Source organism: Coturnix japonica, chromosome 4, assembly GCF_054131305.1.
Source record: "Coturnix japonica strain WE chromosome 4, WE-NBRP24, whole genome shotgun sequence".
Lineage (NCBI taxonomy): Eukaryota > Metazoa > Chordata > Aves > Galliformes > Phasianidae > Coturnix > Coturnix japonica.
The window spans coordinates 41,825,829-41,851,293 of NC_140666.1; the positions used below are offsets into that span (position 1 = coordinate 41,825,829).

Genomic DNA, 25,465 nt, shown 5'->3' on the forward strand with positions numbered 1-25,465 from the left:
AGCAGAATGTAGCCTGGGATAGTAAAAATATTTTACTGCTGTCTGTCAGGTTGGGTATGTGTCTCCTTAGGAACCAGCACCAGTACCACAGCAAAAGTGCACAGGCAGCCGTAAGATGTAAACTGAAGTTATTTATTTTTTTTATTACTTTTTGGTCTTTTGCTGCTGTGTCCCTACTGGGATAAACCAGACAGGCTATTTTTGGAACAAGTGAGTTTAGTTTGCCTTTTTCTCTCCTTGTATGTGAATCACGCATCAACAGAGAAGATGCTTTTATAGGTTAACCAGAAGAAACTGTGACACCTGGGCTCTGGAAGTAGAACAGTCCTGGCACTCTGTTTATCTGTTGGGTTTTTTTTTTTTGTTGTTTTTGTTTTTTTCCTTTCTTTTTGTGGCAAGCAATAATTGTGCTGCTTTTGTGCTGTTACACGACAGAGACTTACTGAGCCTTTTAAATCCACCTATTATTTTTTTTAATTAGAACTAACTTCTGCAGCTGTCACTAAGCTCCTCGTCAGATGATATATTTATTATATTAGAAATGAGAGGAGGCACGTGAGTAAGACTGAAAGGAATATGCTCTGCTCAGGGTAGGGTTTTATGTTTAAATGGGTGATCAGCATGTGTGGGTTAGGCAAAGATGATTGCAGTACCAGTGCCTGACTAGTTATGTGCTGCTGTTAATCCCGTGGTATTGTATTTCATTGTCTACCACTGCACCACTGTCACAACTGAAATCAAAACCCTCTGAATTCAATGAACACTTTAATCTGTCATCATAATCATGCAGGTCTTGTCAATCATGGCTTAAAAGTCAAGCATGCAGATCAGATCTACAGTAAGAGGAGACACCTGGGCTCCATAGTGTAAGTGGAGATTGTTTAGGATATTAAATATTTGGTTCATGTATGTTTTAGTGTTTTAACTAAATATGTTATTGACAGGTTTTTTACAAACTTATTTAAAAATTAAGAAAGACTATTCAGTGACTTTGCAGGAGAACATTTTAGAATAAAACTGAAATAGCAAATTCTGTGGTGGAGACCTTCCTTGTCTGTGGCAATAATTTAAATTTTAGGCTTTAGCTTGTGCAGACAAGAAGGATCAGAAAATGTTCAGAAGCTTATAGATCTTTTGAACTAGATTATTGCTTATGTTTTGCATGGGACTCTAATGCTTTAAGTGATTGTAGTCTCTTGAACATGTATTTGACTTGGCTATTACTATTGAACAAATAATTTTGGTAAGCAGATTACACTTATGCTGTGTTTGAAGTGAATTTATAAGATATATCTTGCACTTTGTTAGTGTAGTAACTTCAATATCATATGTGTAGTACATAAAATGGTAACATTTATCTATTAATAAAGTCAAAGACTATTGCTAGAACGCTGAGATTAAAAAAAAAAAAACAAAAAAAAAAAGAAAAAAAAAAGTGTTAAACTTATTGAAGAAGGTAATACCTTATCTAGAAGTTAGTCTTCTATATGTACTTTAGCAGAATCATGGAAAAATTACAGCAGGAATGTCATACTTTGGTTTCAGAGTGCCGTGTGATATTGGAAGAGTGGTAACGTTTTCAAACTCAGTTTTAAGAGAGTTTTACAAAAATGCTTGTGTTAATCTGAATGGGTACTTGAGAATGCAGCAAAACTCTCAACCAATAATGAGCCTTTGGAGTACCCACACCATTATTGATCCTTAGGTACTTTTACTTTAAATACTTGTTGTGTGCCCCGGTGGTGCTGTGGTAGAAGTGCTGCTTGCAACACCGGAGGCTCGAATCCCGGGGGTTGGACTTGATGTTCTCTAAGGTCCCTTCCAACCTGCACAAGACTGTGATACTGTGATACTTCCAGTGAAAATAACGTGACCGATTGCGGTAAGGGCTGTGAGTAGAAGGCATGGCTTTGTTAGCAGTTGCTATAATAGCTAATACCCTTGCTATTGTGAGACTCAATTTTCAGTGGCTTATGGGTTTTTTGCAAAAAGTTAACAACAGTTTGTTTGCGTTTTCTTTGATAGACGTATTTAACAATCAAAATTTACATGAATTCTGGCTTCTCCTCTTTTTTTATTAACAAAATCTCACATAGAGTCAGTTTGGAGTGAAAGATTGAGATAAGTTGGCTGCTTTTTTTGTGTTTATTTACTTCTGAATTGCCATGTGGGAAAGGAAGGCAGTCAGAATTCAAAATGTGGTAAACGTTTGAAGAAAACATAATTTTTCTATCCTCAGCACAGATTGTGCTTGCACTCAGGCGAGCCATTCCTCCTCCTCAAAAGCAAACCCCAACATCTTTGGTACTTCACCTACAGATGAATGTCTGAGCAGGATTTTTCTTGGGCTTTGACAACGCAGTTCATCAAGTTGCAATTGCACTGAACCTGACAGCTGAGAGTGACATGAAACCATCAAGATAAAAAAAGGATTAAAGAATTAAAAAACAAAAAACAAAAAAGTAAAATTGAAATGCAAAAGGAAAAGAACCCAAAGAACTTGGTAGGAGCTACAGCGAAAGGAATGCGGGAGTACTAGGTTCTGGAATAGGTAGGAAAGGCCATTTAGATTCTAATGTTCTTTTGGGACTTCAGCCCTGGTGTGATCTGAGCCTATGCTCATCTGGCTGTAGCATGGTGGAGGAGCCCTCTTCAGGGAGAAAAGCTGAGCACCTTTGGTCACTTGAGGGAGAATTGGAATGGTGGGGTCTACTTAAGTCACAGCAATGACTAAAGTTTCCCCTGTGCATACAAGCCCTTATGCTTAAGTGAAAAATCATTATGGGTGAGTGTAACTTGGCATAAGCAACATGAAAATCACAGGCAGGATGTGCGCTTCTGTAGTGTTTATTGTGTTGAATAGTAACTGCTACTTATTGCCATCAAGAGGTATTTATTTCTTAACAGCACTATTTGAATTGCTGCCATCCTGCCTGCTCTATCCTGTCCTACAACCTATGACACTGTGTAGGTGCTAGGTAGTGTTAACTCCTTGGGAAGCATGAAATGCTCTCTGCTTAAGGTTTGCATGTCCAAAGCATTGTGCTTGAAAAAGTTGTTAGAATTTATATTGTTTTGTTTTTGTTCTTGAATTTTCCTACAGTACAACTTCTGATACTGAGATATAAACCATGGGTGGAGGATTAGCTTTTAACTGCTCTTCGTTCTGAAGCTTTTGCTTTCGTACAGCTACAGTTGTACCTTACAGTTAAGCAATCATAAAGAATTAGTTGTATATTCTCAGATATGATATTAAAGGGGCTTTGAATTCTGTTAAGGTAAAAATAAATAAATTAAAAAATCTAATACCTTATTTCATCTATGTGAATATTTGAAACAGTTAAATGAAGTTTAGATATTCTCTATACAACAACTGCTTTTTTCATCATAGGGCAAACTATTGATATGGCATGATAATAATACAATGGAATGGCAAGTTGAAATGATGAGAAGACTTTCATGCCTTGCTAGTGTAGAATAGCTATCCCTACATACTTCAGCTGTCCCTCAGCAGTATTTGTAAGCCAGGTGATAGCAGCTATTTCTGTGTTTGTAAAGATGACCATGTGTGCACAAAGTGTTGTATGTTCATTAAAATAGCTTAATGGTGTCACCACTACACTTCAGTCTGCAAGAATCAGCAAACTGTTCCAGTCCAGGCTACTGGGAATTATTTCCAATTGCCTTAACAAGATAGATCAGAATTGCAGCTTGTAGCTAGAGGAAAAAAATCCATGATCTCACATGGATAGTTTGGTTGCTTATCTTATAAATGTAACTGTTGATCTTTGACAGTATTTTAAGTACTGTCAGCTAAACGAATTCTGCCATAGCACTGCAGCAGTGTTGTAGGAACCTGTAAAAGTTTAACAACCTATTTCCTCAGCACTGTTAAACCTTACTAGATTTAGATTGTGTTAACAGCAATGTCTCTTACTTTGGTTTTCATCCTACAGAATGGAAAAAAATTAAATTTAAAAAAAAAAATATTGGTGTTATTAAACATTGTGACTGTAATGCATGCACAGGAATCTTGTAATTCAGTAGATATTTGTAATGTATTTATGAATAGGAAACTGGAAAGCGTGTCCAGTGGTTACCTATAGCCAAGAACTGAATGTTATGCATGTTTTGCTTGTCACGGCTCATCTCCTGCTTTAGAACTGAAGACATTTATTCTTGCTTGAGTAATTTTTTGTCTTTGTCTATATGTTAATAGGCAACAAGAGGAAGCAGAGTTTAACTTTCAGAATTAAAGTGAGTTGTAATTAGAGAAATTCTGAAAGCATATTTTTCATGTAGTCAGTTCCTGAGATCTGGAGCTGCTTTTGGGAAAGTGCTTGAGAACACAGTGTCAGAGAGGTGATTCTTGCTGGGCTCTGCAGGGTAGGCAGCGCCAGGTTGTTTATCTCCTGCTGCTGACTTCTAGTGTAGAGCAACTAAAGGAGCAGTGCTTCGCCTGTGGGAACTGGTCTTCAGCATGTTTTAGCCTTGTGCTAAATGGCAGTACAGAATCAAAGAAAATTCAGAAAAATATAGTAATGATTTATGATATGGAGAAAACTCAGCTGAAGTAACTGGAAAAAAAGAGTATGTTCACCTTACAATAAGTAAGACAGGTAAAAAACAAAAATAGTTCAATAGCAAAATGATGTAAAATAAGCTGGATTGGCAACGTCGCATTTGACATTATGAGACAGAGGAACTTACATCTGTGATTTTATGAGAAAATAAACTTGACAAAAAGAAACAAATAGTTTTTGAAATTGGCTATACATGGTGAAACTTAGAGTCATGTTTAATTTCTTAGGCCAAAGATTTTATAAGGTTAAGGATTAGGCAGTGTTATGGCTATAAAATTAATTCAGAAGTATAGAATTGAATGATGACAGTTTTTGGAGTGGATGTTGCTTTCTGTGCTGCAATGGTATTTAACTACTAAGGAAGAAAGAGTGGAAATGTGAATGTGCAATTCTGGCCGTCTTGCATGTGGTGGTCATGGGATCCTTTCGGCTCCCTCAGTAGTATCTGATACTAGCAAAATGATGTTAGGCTAGACACCTCTAGTCAAACAACATTTAGTATGAACAGAAGTGGTAAAAGAAATCTGACCCAGAGAGGTCAAATTTCTCTACTGTGGATCAGATAGACGGATTTTGGCATTCCCTCAGCCAAGTTGCATAATAGCCTCTGACACCTATCCAAGCCCTCGGCTGCACTGCTGTTTCATGGTGAGCCAAGAAGAAGATGTACTGCGTGTGAAACAATGAATGTTATTTATCCAGCTGAGGCCCAAGGGGAGGAGATAATTTTATGAGGTAGGAAATTCAGGCAGGCTGAATCAGACAGGCTGAGGTACCAAACAGGAGATGGGCATGCCAGGTGGGGTGGCTATGCAGAGTGGCAGGAAAGAAGAGTCCAAGTATTACATTAACTGAAAAAGCTGAGGAAAAAAAGGGAAGAGCAAAAAGGCCTTGAAGAAAGGCCGATGAAGTAAACTGGAACAGATCCATGCAGCACTTGTAAGTAAGAACATGCTCAAGAGATAGAAATCCTCCCCATTCTTCCCTACTTGGTATGGAATTGATGGCAGCTCTGACAGAAAGAACTACAGAAGTGTCTGTCGAATCTCACATTGCCCAGGCATCCATCCCAGGAGAGCTCAGCCTGCTGTGATGTGGCAATCCTGTTTTCTGTCCCTGGTGCCCATACTGGGAGGAAGAGGCTAGTAGGATGGGTCTGATAATCACGCGGCATTATCTGGAATCACTTCTGCTTGTGTCATGCATGCTTCACAGGAATAGGCATTAGGCTCAGCAGCTGCTCTGCTAGTCTGCACCATCTCAGTGGTCCTGCAACTGTAAGACACAAAAAGCTCAGTTTGCTGGGAAGTTGTTTGCTCAAGGTGAGCAGAGCATCACTGCCAGTCATTTCTGCATTTGACAGGGAGAAGCGTGAAATGGGATTAATGGAAAGAGGTGAATTGTGGTCTGGAGTTGGAGAGAGTTGAGTCCACTGGCAAATAAAGGTGATGGAAATTGAAGTGCAACCAGAATCTGTTATTTTGCGAGTATTACAGTTAAACCATGAAGAATTTAAGTTGGTTTGGTTCAGCTGACTGAAAAGTATTTAACCACATTATTGCAGCAAAGTTGCTAGTCTTATACCTAATCATGGTGAAGTAATTCCACTAACTTCAGCAAATTTGATCAAGATTTATTCTGAAAATATAATTGGGCTAATTTTATGTTTTTTGTTTGTGTAGATTTGACACAAAAAGGATATTCTTATTTGCAGTAGAATGTGTGTGGAATAAGCGTCCTTTGAAATGACAGAATATTCTTTTCAAGTACACATGAAATTCTCATTACTTAAAACAGTAGCTGTATGTGAGTCAGGGGTTGTGGGTGCAATGTCCTGAGCATCAATAAAACAGCTAACAGGATGGTGCATGGCTTTGGTGCAGGAGCTCTTAATTACAGTAGTGGTGAATACCTATAACATGAAATATTGACAATTCCTTTGATAATGCTGCTATACTTCTTTTCATAATGAGGGCAAGTTTGACTTCTAGATCAGCTCATGATCAAATTGCAAATCATTTTGGCATACTCATAATGTAGGCTGGATGTTTTTTCTTTTCTGTTTGCATGCTGCTTTGGTTATGTTGAATTTATTTGCTGTAAAAAGATCAGCAATTAAAAGAACATAGGCAGCGCCAGCAGAACTGTATGCTGGTACCACTCATAGCTCCACACTGTTAATAAAACTCTTAGCTGGTTTGAAGCAGTGTGACTTGGTGATCATCACTGGCTTATGGTTAAAAATCTGAGCTCAGTTTTTTCAGTGCTTCAGAAATGTGCACTGCTAGTCTAAAATCTTTATGACTAAAAGGTATCTCAGAGAAGGAAAACATCATTATTGTTCAGACTTCTAATATATCAGTAATTTCCTTTTGGACAAGGGCAATCTGTGCACCTGCAACATTCTTTTTTGCAAAGTGTATGGAAAACTGAAGAAAATCCCCGCCTTTGCTGTCCAATGTGCCAGCAACATCCTGCATCTTCACATTTGTCTTTAATACATCAATGATATAATTTATCACACGATCCATCCCCAAATAGCTAACATGCACAAATATAATTTTAAGAGTATGCTTTCTATTTGTTTTATCTGATTTGAAAAATGTGCATAATCTAAAAATGAAATTTGTGGCACCCATAGCTATTGATTTAGACTAGATTCTCCTATCTGTTCTAGCTGCTTTATGCTGTTGTAGTTGCTTGATGGAACCCTGCAGGTAAAGGATCTATCTGTCTTGGTTTCAGTTGGGCTACAGATGAGTCTTTTTCATGGTGTCTGATGTGATTCTATATTTTGGCTTTGGGAGAAGAACAGTGTTGATAACACGCTGATGATTTAGGTGTTGTAAGTGCTGCATGTAGCCAAGGGTATTTCAGCTTCTCATATTATTCTGCCAGTGCGAGATGCTGAGTGCACACAAAGTGGTGGAAGGGGATAGAACTAGGACAGCTGACCTCAACTGTCCAAAAGGGATGTTCCATACCATATGGCATCACTATATGCAGAAACACTACTTCTATGACATAAATAGCCAAAGCTACTTAGTACTGACTTGGTACTTGATACTTTATATTGGTTATGTTTCTGTTAAAATATGATCTCTCAAAGACTAAAGCTTTTAACTAGCTGAAGTCTTTTAGTCTTTTTTCTAATGCACCGGTCTCTTCTGGGTAAATGAGACGGCAGGTAAAATCTTGTGTTCAAGAAAATAACCATTTGATAACCATTTCTGATAAAATAAATATCTCCTTATTTCTTTCGTTTTCAAAATTCTCTTTGTTGATATGGTATTAAATTTTTATCCCTTAAAGGTGGGGGAAAAAAAGCTTCATAAAAGTCAGGCTCATAAATTGTTTTGGAAAAATAGTTTCTAATATTGTGAAGCTCAACTAAGTTAAAAACGAAAAACAATTAATCCTTGGATAATTTACTTTTACTCCCTACCTAAAGATAAATCTAGTAAGCTTAAGAAAACATCATATTGGCAAACTTAGCTACTATGAATTAACTTTTGCTTATTGCTTGGTATCATTAAGTTTTATTAAGGCAGCTCATTCCACTGAGATTTGACCTTTGTTTTTCTTTTTAAAGGATCCATTTTCAATATGCATAGATGTCTAAAAGAAGCTATTACTTAAATGCTCTGTACTGAATTCAATTCAGCACAGGCCTTTCTAGTAATATTGTAGAGAGGTTTTTATCCTGTTCATGAAAGTTCAGAATATTTACATCCTAGTCTTGTATTTCGTGCAAGCTCCAAAAATAAATAAATAAGTGCAATTGTAAGCTGAAGTTGTGTCTCTGACTCCACTGACTGTTCCTGTTGTTGCAATGAATCTCCACTACATCCTCCAATTAGTGCATAGTTATAAAACTCAAGACAGATGGGAAATTAATATTTATAGCAAAATACCCGCAGTTTTGCTAAGTGGAATTGCTTAGAGCAACAGATGATGTTAACAGTTAAAATGTAGGGAAAGCAGCTTGTTCAGAAAAAGATGAAAGCTCGTGTGCATTCTGAAGCAGTAGGTCATCCAGTGATGGTCTTCCATGTGAGTATTTCTATGTTTCTGTGAATTGGAACCATCTGTGACTTAAAAAGCATTGTTATGTACCAATCACAATAAGTAAATATAGAAAAAAAAATTTCTTGAGGGGGCCCTCAGACCCAATGAGTGTTTGTAAGATCCCCCTATCATTTCTCAGTTTCCAAAGGGTTTACAAAAGGCCAGTGCCTTGACAAAGACCTGAGTAGTGAAGAAGTGTAAAAAGCTGTTAGGGAGTGGAGGAGGATTCATCATCATCATCAGGAGTTGCTCTGCTCATAACTACAGGTCTGAAGGGCCTAGGTGCAGGGATTGAGTTCACTGATGCTCCTTTAAATCCAGGGTGATTTTCCTAACTTCAGTGTTGTGCTTACTGTGGGAATAAGTATTTTTCTTATGTTGAATACTTGCACACATCTGAATCTAGTCTCCTCAGAGTAATGGTTTGAGAGGGGTCAGTGCTTGATGTCAGAGGGAAGAACTGAGCCTAGAGCTTGTTTTTTTTTTGTCATCACTGCAGGTAGCTGCCCAACTGGCAGGTTAATTCTCTATGGACAGCTGTTTCACTGGATGAAATTCCCTGCTTCCTAATATCCATAGCTTGGCATTATCCACATGGTTTTCTGTCTGCGATTCTGTCTTATGCTGGTCTGCAGCTGACATTTTTTAGTTCTGAAGTTCTGTTGTTTTCTCAAGGGAAAACTTCACAGTAGATGCGCATAAATGCGTGTGCACACCTATAGTGGAGCTGAACTGCAATAAAATAGTATTCCAAAAAACTGACTGTGAATATCTTCTTGTGGTATGCTGAAAGACAGAAAAAAGATTGTTTCCAGGTAAATAAGCTTGTAGCTTTCTTTTGCGCGTCTGTGTGTGATCAGCCCAAACTGCATACCCCATATTTGGGAGCTTGGGGCAGCCAGAGAAATCTCACAGCAGGCTGATGCATTGGTGCAGGGATGCATAAGGAAACTGACAGGTTTCAGTGTTAGAGCTGAAAAAATGTTGGAAAAAAGCCCCCATAGAAATGTATTATATGAAACAAGTTGTTACCTGTGTAAGAAGTTTCCATGCATATCTCTTGCAGAGGCCAGAGCATTTCAGGAGAAAGATGCATGTTCTCTATAAAGAAGTTGCATTTTAGAAGTTTTTCAGATACGATAGCAAAATATTCTCTCTGCTTGATATTCTGTTGACAATGAATATCCTGTACAGTTCCTGTTGTCTTTAATGTCTTAATGTTGTTGTCTTAAATTTTCATTGCATTATGCCCCCACTGTCATTAATAGAACAAGACAGAAGCTATTTCCTTTCTTCCTACCTGTACAGGGAGAAGTGACTGTGCATTCCTGAGCTTACAGGAACTGTTTGTCAAAGTCACTAAGAAAAGAGGAATGTGATATTGATGCCTGCAGTTTAGGGAGGATGTTGAAGTGCATAAATGAGAGAAAACAATATTTTTCTCTAGAGACTGCAGAAAATTCTTGCTGTAGTATGTAAATATTTGTGGGAAAAGAACTATGACTAATAAGGGTTTCCTTAGCAAAAAGTTTACAAGGACCAAGTTGGTCTGTTAAGGCAAACACATAAACTGGAAGCAAAGCAACCTTGACAAGTTGTTGTTAGTGTTTGGGGTGTAGAAAGCCAGGTAAAGGTTTCTTTGCCATTATTTCTATCAATATTTTCAGATAAGGGCAGGGTGTTTTATAAGAGGGTGTGCTCTTATAAATACATGCTAACCTTGCTTCATGTAGGAGTAACTAAATGCAATTTAATGCTTTGTGATAAATTAGACTTAAGAAGATTGAAGGAAAGGTATAGCAATTGGAAGGAATATAAAAATAAAAAGACTTTAGGAGTGGTTTTTTGTTTGGTTTTATGCTTAATAAAAGGAATTATGTCTAATCTGAGGTCTGCGGTGGCTAGCAAAAAAACTGATGAGCTTCTGTGCAGCAAGCTGGACATAAAGAAAAGTGTCCTTGTCATTGGAAAAGTGAAATACTAGGGGAAACGAGGCTGTGGAAGTTGTAGTAACATTTTCAAGATAGTTGACTTGTGCCTTGAGAAAGAGGGATGAGCTGGATGACCATTGTGGTGTCTCTCCAGCCTGTTTGTTTGTTTGTTTGTTTCATGAGCGACTCTACTGTGTAGTGTAGCTCTTCATTTCATCTTCAACTTCCTGAATCATTCTGTGTATCTTTGGTGGTCCTCAGCTATGTTTCTGGATCTTTCTCTGTTTTATACAGTTATTCCTGAGCATCAAACTCAAATGATATCCTACATGTTGTGATTTCAAGAAAAATTGTTAAAACACACTATCTTCTTTTTAGGTCCTCCAGGGAAAAGAGGTAAGCGGGGCAGAAGAGGAGAGACTGGTAAGTTTTCACCTTCCTAAGTTGCATTGCTGTTTGATGCCTGCGTGTTTTTAGGAAGATGCATACCCAGCATGCATTCTTTTTTTTTTTTTATTTTTACTGCCTTTTATGCTCTGAATGAGAGCTCTAAAACTTCTTCTGTAGAAATTTGTGACCCTTGGCATATACCTGGTGGCCTTCCAGATAGCTGTCTAGTCCCTAGTGTCCTTTCTTTGTGGTCATGCTTCATAACACTTGGCATGGTACCATTGGCAATGTTACTGGTAATTGTCAAATCATTCCGATGTCTTCTGAGGTTAGCATAAATCAGAGTAACTCTGGTAGAAAGCAGTTGGAATACTGTAAGTCGGTTGCATTAGGCCTTCCTGGATTGAGATGAAGTTTTAGAAGGAAGGGATTAAGTTAAGGAGGTCAGGGAAATAATGTGATAAATAGAGTACTCTGCATGAGAGACATTGCTGTTTACTAGAAAGAAGAAGCAAGTTAGTTGTCATGGAAATAAGAAAAATACTGGATGGCTTGTTTTCCTGTATCAGGGAACTTGCTGTTGAGATCTGAACATTCATGTAGAGCTTGAAATTTCTTTTAAAACAACACTGTGGGATGCTGCATACCTCTTCCAGCTGACAATCATGGAAATCAAATCTGTTGTTTACCTTGAAGGACTGAGCCTTCAATGGAGGTGAATTTTCTAGAACTGATGCAGGAGAAAATGAACATTTCTAATTTCCTTGGTTGTCTTGTCTGTTCTGCTACTTAAGAAAACATTCCAATCAACTTGATCTTCATAAATTCATTAGTATCTCTTCATAACCTTGTAAACTGTCATTTATCTGGCTCTTTCTGTGTTTTCCTGCACAAGAAAACTGAAAACAAGCCCTGCCAAAAGTTAATGTAAATCACCTTGATGTTTACATTTGAGATTGGATTAATATTTACTTAGAGACAAATGCTATGCTACAGAAAGATATTCTGTGGTTAAAGATTCTCTTACAAATGTTCCTGGCAATTACTTTGCAGTGTGCTTGTTTGTTCATTTTATGTCTCAAATAAACATACATTAAACTATTAACAAAGGAAATTGATCTCTCTCATTTAAAAACAGACCTGCACTTTAAAATGCTGTTTAAGAATATTTACCAGTACAAAGAAATTGCTTTAGTTACAGGATAATAAAATTGCTTTGTTAAAAACAAAAGGCTATCAATATTAAAAGCAATCTCAAAGTACAGCTGCTGTGGTTTTATACTCCTCTTTCACTTAACTTTATTCAGAAATTAGAGAGAGGCATAAAAGCTAATGAAATGCCATTGGTTTGAGAGCTGCAGCTGCTCAACTTAATAAGACTGAAATAGTAGATTTGATTTATAGCCCTTTGATAATGTTTCCAAGAACTGCTATACAAGAGTCTTTGAGTCTAAATAATTGAAAAAATGTGCAAATATCACTTCATGAAGTGTGACATTTTAACTGGGAACGTTTTATATGTGTGCCTTGAGAAAGGAAGGTGATGAAAAGAAAGTTCAGCACTGTCAGGTGGCCACTGAAACCTCCCCTTATGGGCAAAGTTAGAAGGCCTGAAGATGCTGGTGCACGTATGACTTGACTAGATGCCAAGGTTAAATGCCAAGGGTACTTTGTGCAATTTTGCAGCCAAGCTATGATGAGATGCCCAATTGTGTGGCTAGCTGAAAGTAGTGATGTGGTTACACTTGATTTGTGTGGAGTCTGACAAAACAAACCATAGTCCGTGGCTGGTATTTTTGGCCTGGCATAAAACTGCATGGAAATGGGTGGAGAAACAACTTCCATAAGATTGCATGACCATAGTTGAAGGATTGTCTTCTTTGGTAAGGTAAGAGCATGCATTTGAGCATTAGCTAGATTTACAAGTTGCAAAGTAGAACCAAAACAAAAAGAACTTGAATAGGAAAATGTTTAGAGTGTATCAGCAGCAATGCTGGCTTACAATCCTGAGACCTTGTGTTTGGATTTGTACATTTGTGTCTGTCTTTAATAACTTTATAAGCTTACAAATTCTTTTTTTTGTCTGTCTTTTTTTCCCCTCCTCTTTTCCCATCTTCCCTCCCCACAGGACCTCCTGTAAGTACAGTGATACATTGTTGGGTCTTCCAGAATCAGGGAGAAATCGATGTTAGATCCTGTTTTGTGATAAACTGACTGTGTATCATCACGAGGGAATCTTGATACTTATATTTACACAGCATAAACACTCGCTAATTATTTTGGAGCTGAATAACCTAGTGAGAAAGTTCCTTAAGAAAATTATATCTAAAACTATAAAGCTTTACATTCAGTGCTCCAGATAGCAGTTTGGATCGCAATTCCATGTAAGTACATTATGTTCATTTTGCTTATGACTTGGTAACAAAAATTTTGCTACGGTATGAAAATGAGGATGCTATCTTAAGTCTAGACTCAATCACTCTGCCTTTTACTGGGTGGTAACCAGATTTGCCATTGTCGCAAATGATTGGGGTGAAAACTCCTTGTTCTTTGGAAGTATATGGGCTGACCAGACAATTGCAGTGTAATTGCTACTAACGCCAGTAAGTACTTGTGTGAATTGAATAGTAAAACTAAGATGGTTTAGTATTTGTTTGAATGTTATGCTCATCTTGTTTACAGGAAAAGTTTATCAGTTTTTTTGTTTGTTTGTTTGTTTTTTGTTTTTGTTTTTTTGTTTTTAGTTCTGTGGCATGTTCCCAGAGGAAGTCAAAAGTCAAACTTGCAGAACAGCACTAAACACATGTATTTAAAACATTTATATTTGTCATGCCATCCATATGGCGTGAAAGCATGATCACCAAAACAATATATATGTATATTTTAATTCTGCTTGAAGAGTTTGTTTTTTTTCTTTGATAGAGTATTTCCACAACACTTACTGGACCAGGTTATCTGTCTATTTTATCCTACATATTTGAAAATAGTAAACTAGTATGTTGAATTTTTGCTATGTGAGCTATTGACTTCAGTGTAAGCTGCCTGTACTGGGCAGTGACTACTTACTTTGAAAGATTTTGACCATGTGCTCAGCAGTTCCTAGTGGCAAATTGATTTAACAAGCCATCAGTGAAAAGCTAGGCTTAATATATAATGGTGCTGTTTATTTGAAAGAAATATTGGCTTCCTCAATTTCTTTTGCAGCCTTCCCATGAAACACAAAGAACAAACATTAAATCATGATACAAATGATTTTCCTGTAGCAGTAATAGCGAGAGTTCACAATATGTTTCATTATTAATGTCTTTGACTTCAACTCAGTTTTAGTGTTGGTTCCCATAAGGAAAAAAAAAAAAGTCTAGATTGTGGTAGTATTAATACAAACCTGAAATAGCCTAGAAGGCTGACCTGTTATTAACAAGAATCTCATTTATAATTGAGTCTCATATACAAAACTACCTTATGGAACTTCATCTTGCTGAAAGTCAGTAAGGGTTTAATTTTCTGCAAGGCATTTAAGTAGGTGATATCTTTTCCTAATTCACTTTTTGATTGACACAATCTGGCTGGGAGCAATTGTTGCAAACTCAGTTATTGTTTTCACCTGGGATACCGTGGCGATCCTTTCCATTTAAATTAGCAAATATTTGTGTATGCTGCATGGCATTCCAAAAATTTAGGTGTGTGCTGTGTTTTCAGAAGATACTGCAGTGCTCTATTTGGATGTGATGATTGTGTCACGTATAATAACAGTCAAAGGCTGGGTCTTTCGATTTTTATTTATGATCAGTTTTAGCATTCTCAAATTTCTTCTTTGGCACCTATGTCCTAGTGGTAGCCTATGTATCTGTTACCTTACTGACTAAGCTCTACAGTGTTTTTTTTCTTCTAAACTACATATTGCCAGTCTACCTATACGGATAATAACCTTCATAATAAAAGGAATTTCACTGAGCATCAAAATATTCAGTATCCTTTTGCGTAAAATATTTAAGATAAAATACCTTGACTTCCATTGCCAAATCATTTTTTTCACCACATAGTACCTATTTCATATTTGCTGGCATATAATACCTTCACATAGCAAAAAGTAACGGACATGCAAATTTTAATTTGTCAGTAATGTACTCTGCGTGCTTTTTATGTCATATGTCATGGCTGTGTTGTTAATGTGTGTCATACCATTTCATCTCATTCAACCAGGGTCTACCAGGGCGAAATGGCTATCCGGTAACTCATCATATCTTGTATCACTCTAAAATCATGTTGCTGCTTTGTGGTTGTTCTTCTCCCCCCCCCCCTTTTTTTTTATTTGTTTGTTTGTTTTGCTTTACTACTGTCAAAAGGACCCTTTTCCTGCTTCTCAGATGCCTCCAAAACATAAGACTTTCCTTTAAAAGAAAAAGGTTGAGAATTATAAAAGAGGAAAAAAAAAAACAAAACCCTCAGTGTTAACAATTCATAAAGGCAATGCATTACTTGATACTACATATTTTGTTGAGCATCTTCATTCTTGCATACAAAATTGTTGTTTTTTTTTTTTACTGTAATTAAAAAATTCTTTTACCAGGATATTGAGTCTCAATTTTCCATATTAGAAAGCTGTTCAGCTGGCATATGGAGCCTCTAAATCCTTTCTTTTGATGTTGTCCTGCTTCTCTTGACCACCTCCTTCAATGCATTTTGAGCAGAATAAAACAGAGATCTTAACAGTTGGCTGCATAGTCTCTCACAGACTAATTTCACAATAATGTATGTACTTTTTCTGTCAGTTTCATTCATATCTTTGGAACTTATTGCCTGAAAATTGTAATATATGAAATAATGCATCTTTCTAAAAGCTATTAACAGTGTGTTTATTTTCCGTCAAGTAATCAGGCAAGCTGAATGCAGTCTCCCAAACAATAACTGTCTGCCTGTTGTCATGTGTTTACTAGAAACCAAGTGACAAAATGTGCTAGTGGCTACATTTTGAATACAGTACATATGTAGAACATAGTGTCTGTTCAGATAGAATAAAGATCTTACCTGAAGCACTTGGTAGTCATAGTATTGCATGGAGTGTCCTCCCAGAATGATATACCCTTATAGTCCAATCGAATAATTTTTCAGCAACTTTAACAAATGTTTTTGTTGGTATATATACACTACTCACGTACCTTGATAACCTGCAGGTTCTGGATCATCTGAATGCATTTAAATGCATTTCTTGCTGTAGTTGCAAAGTATACTGAGAGATGTTGAATGAAATACCACGTAGTGCGTATCTGTAAAATTACAAGTAGTTGAAAGTCAGCTGGTGAGGAACTGAGCATTAGTATTAAGAAACCTGCTAGAATGTACTGAAACCATTGGGTTCAGAATGCACGTTCCAATGCTTGTGTGTGTTTATAAGAAGATGACAGAGTGAAAAGCTTGACATAAAAAGCCCTTTCTTGCTCATCATCTAACAGTGAGCTTTGTGTATTGAGATTTGAATTTAAAAGAAGACCCCCAGTGACAGAAAACCAGCCCTTAGGTTGGTGGAAATTAATGACCTTAAAACAACAAGGTTATGTTGTGCAAAGCACAAAAGCCTCATAGATTTGACTTCTTGGCAAGTTTAGAAAGTGACTGAATGCATCAGTGGACTTTTGCACATTTTGAAGGCTCTACAGGGACAATTTGAAAATATTGTTTTCATTAGCGCCTGCACACCCAGTGCTTTGTCCTGATCCAGCTATTTTCTTGAAGAGGATTGCTGTGGGATCTGAAGACAATAGAGACTCAAAGCAATGTTACTGAAATGGCTGGTTTCAATAGCGGCATTGTTATGGGCAAATTTTAGTGTGAATGCTTTTCTCTGCATACGTGTGGCCATCGATGTGTGCATATGCACATGTGCCTTCTTCAGCAGAGCTTAGCACCTAATGAGCACTTCTTTTTCCTACCTGAAGATGACTAGTGATAGAATTCTTGAGCACTGTCCTTGGCTGGCTGGTCAGATCTTTTCAATTACAACCACATCCTCCTGTTTTGAAAGAGAAATACTTAACAGAGAGCCTGATGCACTTTAGAAGTACTTATACAGTCTTGAAGAGCTCTATGAAAAGACAATTCGTGTCTAAAGCTTAATCTCTAGAGTTCTTTTTAACTTCCACAGAAATGTTATCGCTTTAATCTTAATTAGATTTTCTAGGATATTCTATGAGGGAGAGTCAAGTGCACCTACCACGTGGACCTGAAAAAGCTCTCTGTTGAATAAGCCAAAATATAACATTGTGGTTGTATGCAAGCTAGCAGCTGTTTTCTCCGAGCCTTATGTTTTGAGTGTTTGCGTTCATTTTAATTTCAAAGGTACCATACGACACAATAATAGTAACATTAATAGGAATATCGGTGAGAAATCTAGATTCTCTGAAAGATACGGTATCAAAAGTCAAGAAAATAAGCTTGACATGCCTCTAATATGCGACAGTTACTAAGGAGCTTATAAGACAGTAATGTATTGACTATGTAAGACATCACAAAACCTTCTAAAGCCTGCAGTGCTATGTGTCCTTTTTTCCTCATTAAAGGCTTTGAATCAAATTTAGAGTTTTAATTCTTCCAACTTCAGTTTAAAATTGGAATAGACTATAATATCTCCCTAAATAAAAGAGAACAACATTATGTGTAAATATTACAGAATGAGAAATGGGTTTCTTATGACCATTTCAGTTAATAAATAATGCTGGAATTGCAACTAGAGTAAGTAAATTCAGCTGTTCGGGGATTGCAGTGAAGTAACAAAGTACACAAACCCCATGGTGTTCTGTGGAGGACAAAGAACATTGTGAGATGTTAAAAGTGTGCCTAAACTGATGGTTCTTCTCCTGTAACAGTAAAACAGAATCACTTTACCAACCGTGAGATGCAGAACTTTGGAATTTCACCTATCACTTCATTTTCAGTTTTCCTAGTTCTTGAAATATTCAGTTAACTCTGAATGTTGAAGATAAGCTGGCACAGGACAAGTAGAAATAATATTCTTAGCCTGATATAATTCCTTCTAGCTTAGAAATTGTCTTTAGCGTTATCAGTCTGATTTTTTTGTACCTGTAAAGACAGTATCTCAATATACTATAAACCAAGTGAGTATCCTATTGTGTAGAGAACTCCAGGTTGCTTTTAGAAGGTTCTAGTTCCTGTTTCTATATGACTAATGAGAAAGAAAATTCTAGGAAAAACAGAGAAGGGCTGTGAAAGGATTTGAATGTGAAGAAATAGGCATTGTATGGAAGAATGTTAAAACCACTGTTGTGAAAAATTGGAAAAAGACATTTTACTGCCTTGCTGTGTTGCTTCGTCCTTGTCAGTACTTTGTATTTCATTGTTTCTGCTGTTTCTCCAGGTAGAGAGAGATTGCAGCTGTGTGGACAGGTATGCACTAAGTCATAGAGTATCATGAACCCTTTACTCTTCCTTTCTCTGCTCTTGCTTTCATGTGTCTCTGATGCAATTATGCATAATACATTTCCTGGGCAGTTTGGTAAAGCGTACCTTTGTGAAGGACAAAGCATTGAACTTTCATTCTTTATATTCTTTTCAGCAAACAGGCAAGGTTATGTTTGAGGGCTCCTTTTTGTTTGCCTGCATGTGGCACAGCTGCAGGAAGCTTACACACATGGAAATATTACCTTAGAGGCTTTTCTCCCTCCTGTGCATGTTATCAGACAGCCCACCTCTCAGAGAATCTTTGTTATTTGAGGCATGAGGTATCAGGACTAAATCATATAGGAGCTGCCAATGATTGCAAGTATGGGGCATGGGTACGAAACGTCAATTTGACTGTTACCCTGGATTCGAACTGATTATTTTCTTTCTTGGAAGAGTTTCACAGGTTGACCCAGTCTACAGAATTAAGGGAATATCCATTCAGTTTGTGTTATAGGTATCTGGTGAATTTAAAACTGTGACAAAGTACATTCTAGTGTAAGAAATAGTGTATAATTGATATATGAAGTTTTCTCATCAGAGTGTCTCATGGGATCCCTACTCTTCCACTTTCTAACTTGTACATTAATGTTGCTTAAAAATTTCAAACAAATAAAGCCAAACAAAATTTTGCATGGCAAGGCATGCTTTCACTTGTTTGACAGGTTGAATGTGCAAGTCTGCCAAAACAAGGCAACAGGCTTTGACTGGACTTTTTCTGTCAGTTCACATGTATCGAACAGCCTTTATTCTGCAATTTTTTAGCGTAAATTAAAACTTCAATTTGAGAGCTTAACAGTAGTTAAGCTCAGCCTATGGCAGTATAACCAATTTTACATCAAACGTTATTTCAAGTAGCTGATCAGGGCTTCTCTTTGTTTGCAGTACATTATAAATATCTAAGATCAAGCAGCTGCTATGTCAGTTCTTGAGCTTCCCCTTAGGATCTGATCCGGTGATCCAATAGAAGTTTCTGTGTGTCTTTTACAGCATTTCTTCTTCTCAACAGGTGTTTTTGTGGACCACCTTTTATATTTGGTCTTAAAAACATATGCCAGCAAATCTTCTGCAATAAATTCCTATTTGGTAGGGAAAAAAAAAAAAAAGATATCTCTTTTAAATTTCAGAATATATCTTTATTCTAAATTCACAGATGATTCAAAACATCTGAAATCCATAGAGCTTATTTGTGCTCAGTGATTTTAGTACATTTTCTCAGTTCTATGTATTGTATCCTCCTTTTTAGCCTGACAGAAGTGATTGGCTTGGGAAACATGAAATTTTCATCTGCCTGTATGGCATTTTTTAGGTGTTAGCATGTCACAAGAATTGAGAACCATGGCACTAGAATACTATGGGCTGGAGTGAATTATTGTAGAGTTCAGATTCAAACTAATGTTAATTTTAAATATTGTAGTTTCATATATCCATCAGATAAGTATAGGATTATTGCTGATGGAAGATGCATGTAATTAAACAACTGAATGTCTTTTTAAAGTATTTTCTTTCGCAGCTTTTAAAATTACCCTCACTTCCATAATTAACTTTGTGTAGATAGGGAAAGGAATTAAACTTGTCACTCACTTAGCAGCAATTATAGCTTGGATCTCTGGTCTACTTTACTGACATTAGTTTAGCAGCTAAGCAGGTGGCATGCAGAAGGTTTTGATTAGGATTTTCATGTCCTTGCTTTGGCATACATAATTAATGTTTGAACTGTACCTAACATTATTCATACTTGCCCTTCTTTGGGAATCCCACTTGAAATTTCCCAGTCATTTCCTTTCAACACACACTGCAAATCTCCAGTGTAATGGAAATAGCTTTTCTTAAGAAATAAACTACCTCTGAGCAAAATTATGTGTTCCAAATGTTTTCCCAACATATGCATGGATAGGAATTGTAGCTCTGGGCTTCATTTCTTAAACTGTAGCTGTGAGAATTGTGTACAGGTTATACAGTGAATACCCAGGGATAGTTAAAGGTGCTGCTTACAATTTGTCTGAGCTGTTTGATTTCTCACCAGTTTTGAGATTTCAAGGAGACATAAAATCACGGTTTGTCCTTAGAAAGCTGACTGAAGAACTTTCTCCCCAGTGGAAAATAAAATGTTTTTTCAAATACCTACAGTGGGTACATGCTGCTTAGCATCATCCAGTAATTATACCAGAAATAGTCGGGGCTGGCATTTATGATGATAATAATGTTTTCAGCCCCATGTTTTCATGCTTCTTTTTTAATGTTAGTGTTTAGGTGGTAGAACAAAGCCTTTCTTTGTTCGTGGTGATCTGTTGGCGTGGACACATCTTGTCTCTTGCATTGCTAGGATGTTGTTTGGTCTGCCTCTATTTTCCTTTATAAAGAGACAAATTCTCAGCTATGTCTGCGCATACCAAGCTCAAGATTAGTTAAAGCAGTCACATTTCTGAAAGCAAACACACTTGTCTAGTAGGAAAGATTTATACAAGCAGTGTGGAATGTCTACTGGAGGTTTTTTCCATGACTGTAGTATGCAGATCATAAATCACCTTCACAAAATTGTGGTGTTTTTTCTTTTTTTTTCTTAAGGTAAACCAAATAATGTTAATAAAAATAGTATTAAGATCTGCACATTACTGAATCTAGTAGAAGATCAGTGTAGATATACCTGTTCGATGCAGGAGAGTTGGACTAGATGACCTTCAAGGGTCCCTTCTAACTCAAACAATTCTATGATCATTAGGAACTCTGTTGGTTTCTTTGGTACAGATCTGTTGCAACTGTTCCCATTTTAACGGAGAGAAATTTAAACATTTTCTTCTTTGCTTTGCGAGAAGAGCACAAAGAACAATCAGGATATGTGAGCACTCATGTTGAAAGGAATATTAAGTTTTTAATGCAGAATTTTGTTGTTTTTAGGATTTTCGTACCAAGATCAACTGTTGCTTACTTAGGATTGGTGAGGCTGGAATTCTTAGTGAGTTGAAGTTGTAGGGGAACTGCTGGGTCATGGCTTGAAGTGGTGATTGAGCACCTGGTAAAGAGGTGGGGCTGGTCCAGAGAGCACAGGCAGATTGTTTGCACCTGTGCTCCCCAGCTGACCAGAAGGGGTGGGATTCAGATTAGAGGCATCTGGGCTCATTAAGGGCCAGCCACTGAAGGGATAGTGTCTCTTGGACTTAGGCTGCTTTCTGAGAGGTAGCATTAGGCACCCACAGATTCTTCTTTCACTGGTTGGGTGAGTTCAGTAGTTCTTCCTGTATATGACTATTGGTTTAACTGTGAATTTTAGTGGAAATGTGAAGCCATGGCTTGAAAACAGTTATGGAGCATCTGGTGGGAAGGTAATGGCCCACCCAGGGGAGCTCAGGTGCATACAATGTACCTGAGTGACTGGAAGGGGTGAAGACAGGATCCACCCCTTCCCAGACCTCATTTAAAGGTTGGCTATGGAGGCAAGGATACTTTGTTGAATATCCCTACATACCTGAGATCTTCTGAAGGTAGGCAGCTTCTTTCCTTTGTTTCTGTGCCTACTGCTTGTTGTGTTTGAGTAAATCCTCACTTGCTGCAGCCTGCGACCTTGCTGCTCTGCTGCTGCTGTTGTTGTGTTTTCCATCATATTACAGGAAGGCAATGTGAAATTGGGATCCTTGTGTGTGAGACAAAGGATGTACTCTATTTCTCAGTACATAGATTTTTATGACTGTAATGGAGTGTAAAGTTCAAATTTAAAATGATGTCCATCCTGTTGAGTGTTATTTGATTTGTATATAGAGCTTTTGGCCTGCAGCATTTGAAGTTATTTCAGTTTGCTACTTGCAGTTTGTTTTTGAGATCTTTGTTAATGGTGGTGCAGTCTTCCATAGGTGCTTGTGAAGGAAAGTGCCAAAACAGCAAGAGGAAATTTGCAGTAGTTGGCAACTGTTGTAGTGCATAAAATCCTTGTGAGTGAGATTTCTGTTTTTCATTCAGGTAGTCTGCCTTTATCAGCTATCCTTTAATATATTTCCACTGTGGGAATGATCTCAATGTTTCCACTTCCAGCTTTGGGAATCAATTATCCTTACTTTTTGACCATTCTGTGAATGGTAGGATGATCTCTCATTTTAGCTCTCTGCCCTTGAATTGTGGAAAATGTGATCTGGTATTATCATCACATACAAGTTGTTTCTTTGAAAATGGGATTGGAAAGAAATAGTTTTTTGTTCTTCATGTTGTCACCAGCTTCTGCAAGAGTTCTCTTATGAATCTGAAATCCAGCTACATCAATAAAAAGTAATGAAAATGTGTATTCAGATGTGTTCTTGTGGGTTCCCAAAACTTAAAGTAGTCTAAAGATAAGGAAAAAAATTGGAATGATGAAATTAGATTAATGAAATTGATAAATGTTTTAGGATTTTAGAAGTTGCTTCACTAAGTTATATTCTGGTTTTTAATTCATTTGTTCAGCTCTGATAAGCTTCAATTTCAGTTGCATAATTTGACTGAAATTAGGAAAGAAGGATTTGCATGATTTGCTGGAGTATGAGCTAAAAAGGCATGGGAATGAAATACTTGAATTTGCAGGTTTTCTTGGCTTGGGGGTATGCAGCAAAAATATTAAATCATGGCCTGAACTACTAGTGATTGAGTGCCTGGTGGAAGGCAGGGCCATCCCAGGGTAGCTCAGGTGCATACATTGTATCTGAGTGACTAGAACAGGTGGAGCCAGGATCTGCTCCTTCCCAGACCACATTTAAGGGCTGGCAGTGGAAGTAAGGGCATTTTATTGGAGCTCCTTGCCTCCTGGAGGCCTTTGTTACTCTGTTTGGACTTGTTTGCATTTGTTGCAGCCTAGGACTGTGCCACTCCGCTGTTATTGTTGCGCTTTCTATCACGATATAGGATTACAGGGTGGGTAGCACATGTTCTATGTTGATGTGTTTTCTGGCTTACGTGTTTTGTTGGCTGATTTAGTTTATTTTTGGTTTAGATAGTAGTAGTTGAGAAATAAGGAAGTATTTCCTACCTGTGTGAAACTTTGGTACTGCTCTGAGTTGAAAGGCACTTAAGTATAAAAGTAGGAATATCTGTTTGTTTATAAATGGGGAAGCTGTGAAAAGCAAATATATGAGTATGGAAAAACGTAACAGAGTCTCCCGAAAATCTTAAAGGGGTAAACAGCCACCAACTTGATTAAAAGTTTTAGTGGAGATGCACGCTTGTTCTCTAATGTCCAAAAAAATAATTTTTTTCATATATATTCCAGAAACACATGGAAGAAATTTGCAGGAAGAAAAAAATTGGCAAGAGAAGTTTAGAAGATGGGCCAGTATGTTTTCACCTATAAAAAGGAGAACTGCAGAACTAGTTTGAAGCAGCGTATCGCTGCTGGATCTCCAAATTAAAATGACAGAATCTTTCTGGCATCCATTGAGTAGCCTCTTATCAGGGAAACTAGAAGCAAACAAAAAATCATTTTAAATCATATAGCTGGTGAATGTATGGCCCCAGTTTTTCATGGCTGCTTTATTGAGTTATTCTCAATTGGACTTGTTTTCATCCTTCTTTGTCTCTCTTTTTTTTTTTTTCTTTTCCCTTTCCATACAGCGTGGTTTGTAGATTTTTTTCAAACATTTTGGCAGCCAATACGGTGTTGTATCTACATTTAAACAAAATCTTATTGAGAAAAGCATAATTATTATTTATAATGCTCAGAATTTTTTCCCACCAACTCCTTTGATGCTTGCTCTTGAATGGGATATTTCTAGAACTACAAGTTCTAGAAATAATCCTTTCTTAAGGTATACTTTTTTCATTGCTATATGCCCTTTTTGTAAAACTGGGGAGATAAAACTGTGCATCATCAAATACTTCATGGAAAATGCTTCAGGTGGAAAGAATGGAAAAAGTGGGGTACTGAATTCTGCTTTATTTCATAAAATCGAATAATCTAAGTGCGTTCCACAAGTTTTTCCATTGTATTCTATGTTTTCAGAGGATATACGGATTCCAAGTCTTTCTGGAGGGGGATAGAGTTGAATACAGCCCAACCAACTGTTAAGGAATGGTTTTAAATATACTACAACCCAAACAATTGTAGTGGTTTTACACTAGCAGAATGTATATTTGTGCCTTTTAAGTCTAGTTAGGTACGTGACACAAATATAGAGCACAAGTTAATGTGCCTGCCGTTGTGTTTTGTTAATCTTCCAAAGGTGATTTCACTGAAGGAAGGCAAAAAAAAAAAAAAAAAAAAAGGCCTATGAAGATTGTGTATTACATGCCAGGAAACTGTGTTTTTTCTTAAAGGGCCTCAATTTCCTGAAAATAAGATTTGTAGAAACCAAGAAAGAGATTCACTAAAATTACTTAAATGGATTTTTTTTTTCCCTTTTATTTTGTAAAGTCATCAAAACAGTAGCAAGGCCTGTTCTTCTTTAGTCAGCCTTCAGCAACGAAGTGGACTTACGTCCGTGGTGATGTGGGGGGACAGAGGAGAGGGATTATTTAGAATTATTCCAGAAGAACAAAAATCTAATTCATCAAAGTCATCATGCCACAGCTGTTAAAACAATCTATGTCCTCCTGAATGCCAGCCAGCTAATTTTTGAGAAGTGGTATTTTTCAGTTTATTGTTTTCTCATCAACATGGCACTAACCACATCTAATATATTCACACAGTGTCATTGGCATTGATGAATTAGCCATGTGCTTTCTATCTGTGGATACAGGAGTTTCAGTTTCTTTGAGAGAAACAAACATTCGGTAAACAGTAGGACACTTCAGTTTAGTATGCGTGATCCTAGTGTTCAATTACGTGCTAAGCAGTGCTGGAATTCAGTAGCATAATGAAGTTTGATTGTTTTTCATGGATATGTGTAGTTCTACTACCTTTTACAAGATTTTTATTTTTTTTTTTTTGTATGTATGGATGAAGCATATGAGGGGATAAGAACACAGTTTTTAATACTGAGCATTTTTAACAGTGTGCATTTGGTGTGCCTTAATAAATGGAATAATGTCTGCCTATGGTCTTTTAGAAAAGTCCATTCCAGTTTAGGTCTGCTCAGTTTC

The 25,465-nt window shown here is 37.1% G+C and overlaps 2 protein-coding genes across 2 annotated transcripts in view; both read left to right on the plus strand.

Annotated features, from left to right (window-relative positions):
* The window catches only part of LOC146761042 (collagen alpha-1(XXV) chain-like), a 134,075-nt gene extending 122,684 nt beyond the window's left edge, over nucleotides 1-11,391 (plus strand). Inside the window, exon 3 of the mRNA XM_085546632.1 lies at nucleotides 10,961-11,391. Within this exon, the coding sequence (XP_085402758.1) occupies nucleotides 10,961-11,025 (65 nt within the window). The 3' untranslated portion in view covers nucleotides 11,026-11,391. The remainder of the gene's footprint in view (nucleotides 1-10,960) is intronic.
* A 3,790-nt stretch (nucleotides 11,392-15,181) lies between these two features.
* COL25A1 (collagen type XXV alpha 1 chain) overlaps nucleotides 15,182-25,465 on the plus strand; it is a 130,671-nt gene continuing 120,387 nt past the window's right edge. The window contains exon 1 of the mRNA XM_085546631.1: nucleotides 15,182-15,202. The gene's annotated coding sequence lies outside the window, so the exon portion shown is untranslated. The remainder of the gene's footprint in view (nucleotides 15,203-25,465) is intronic.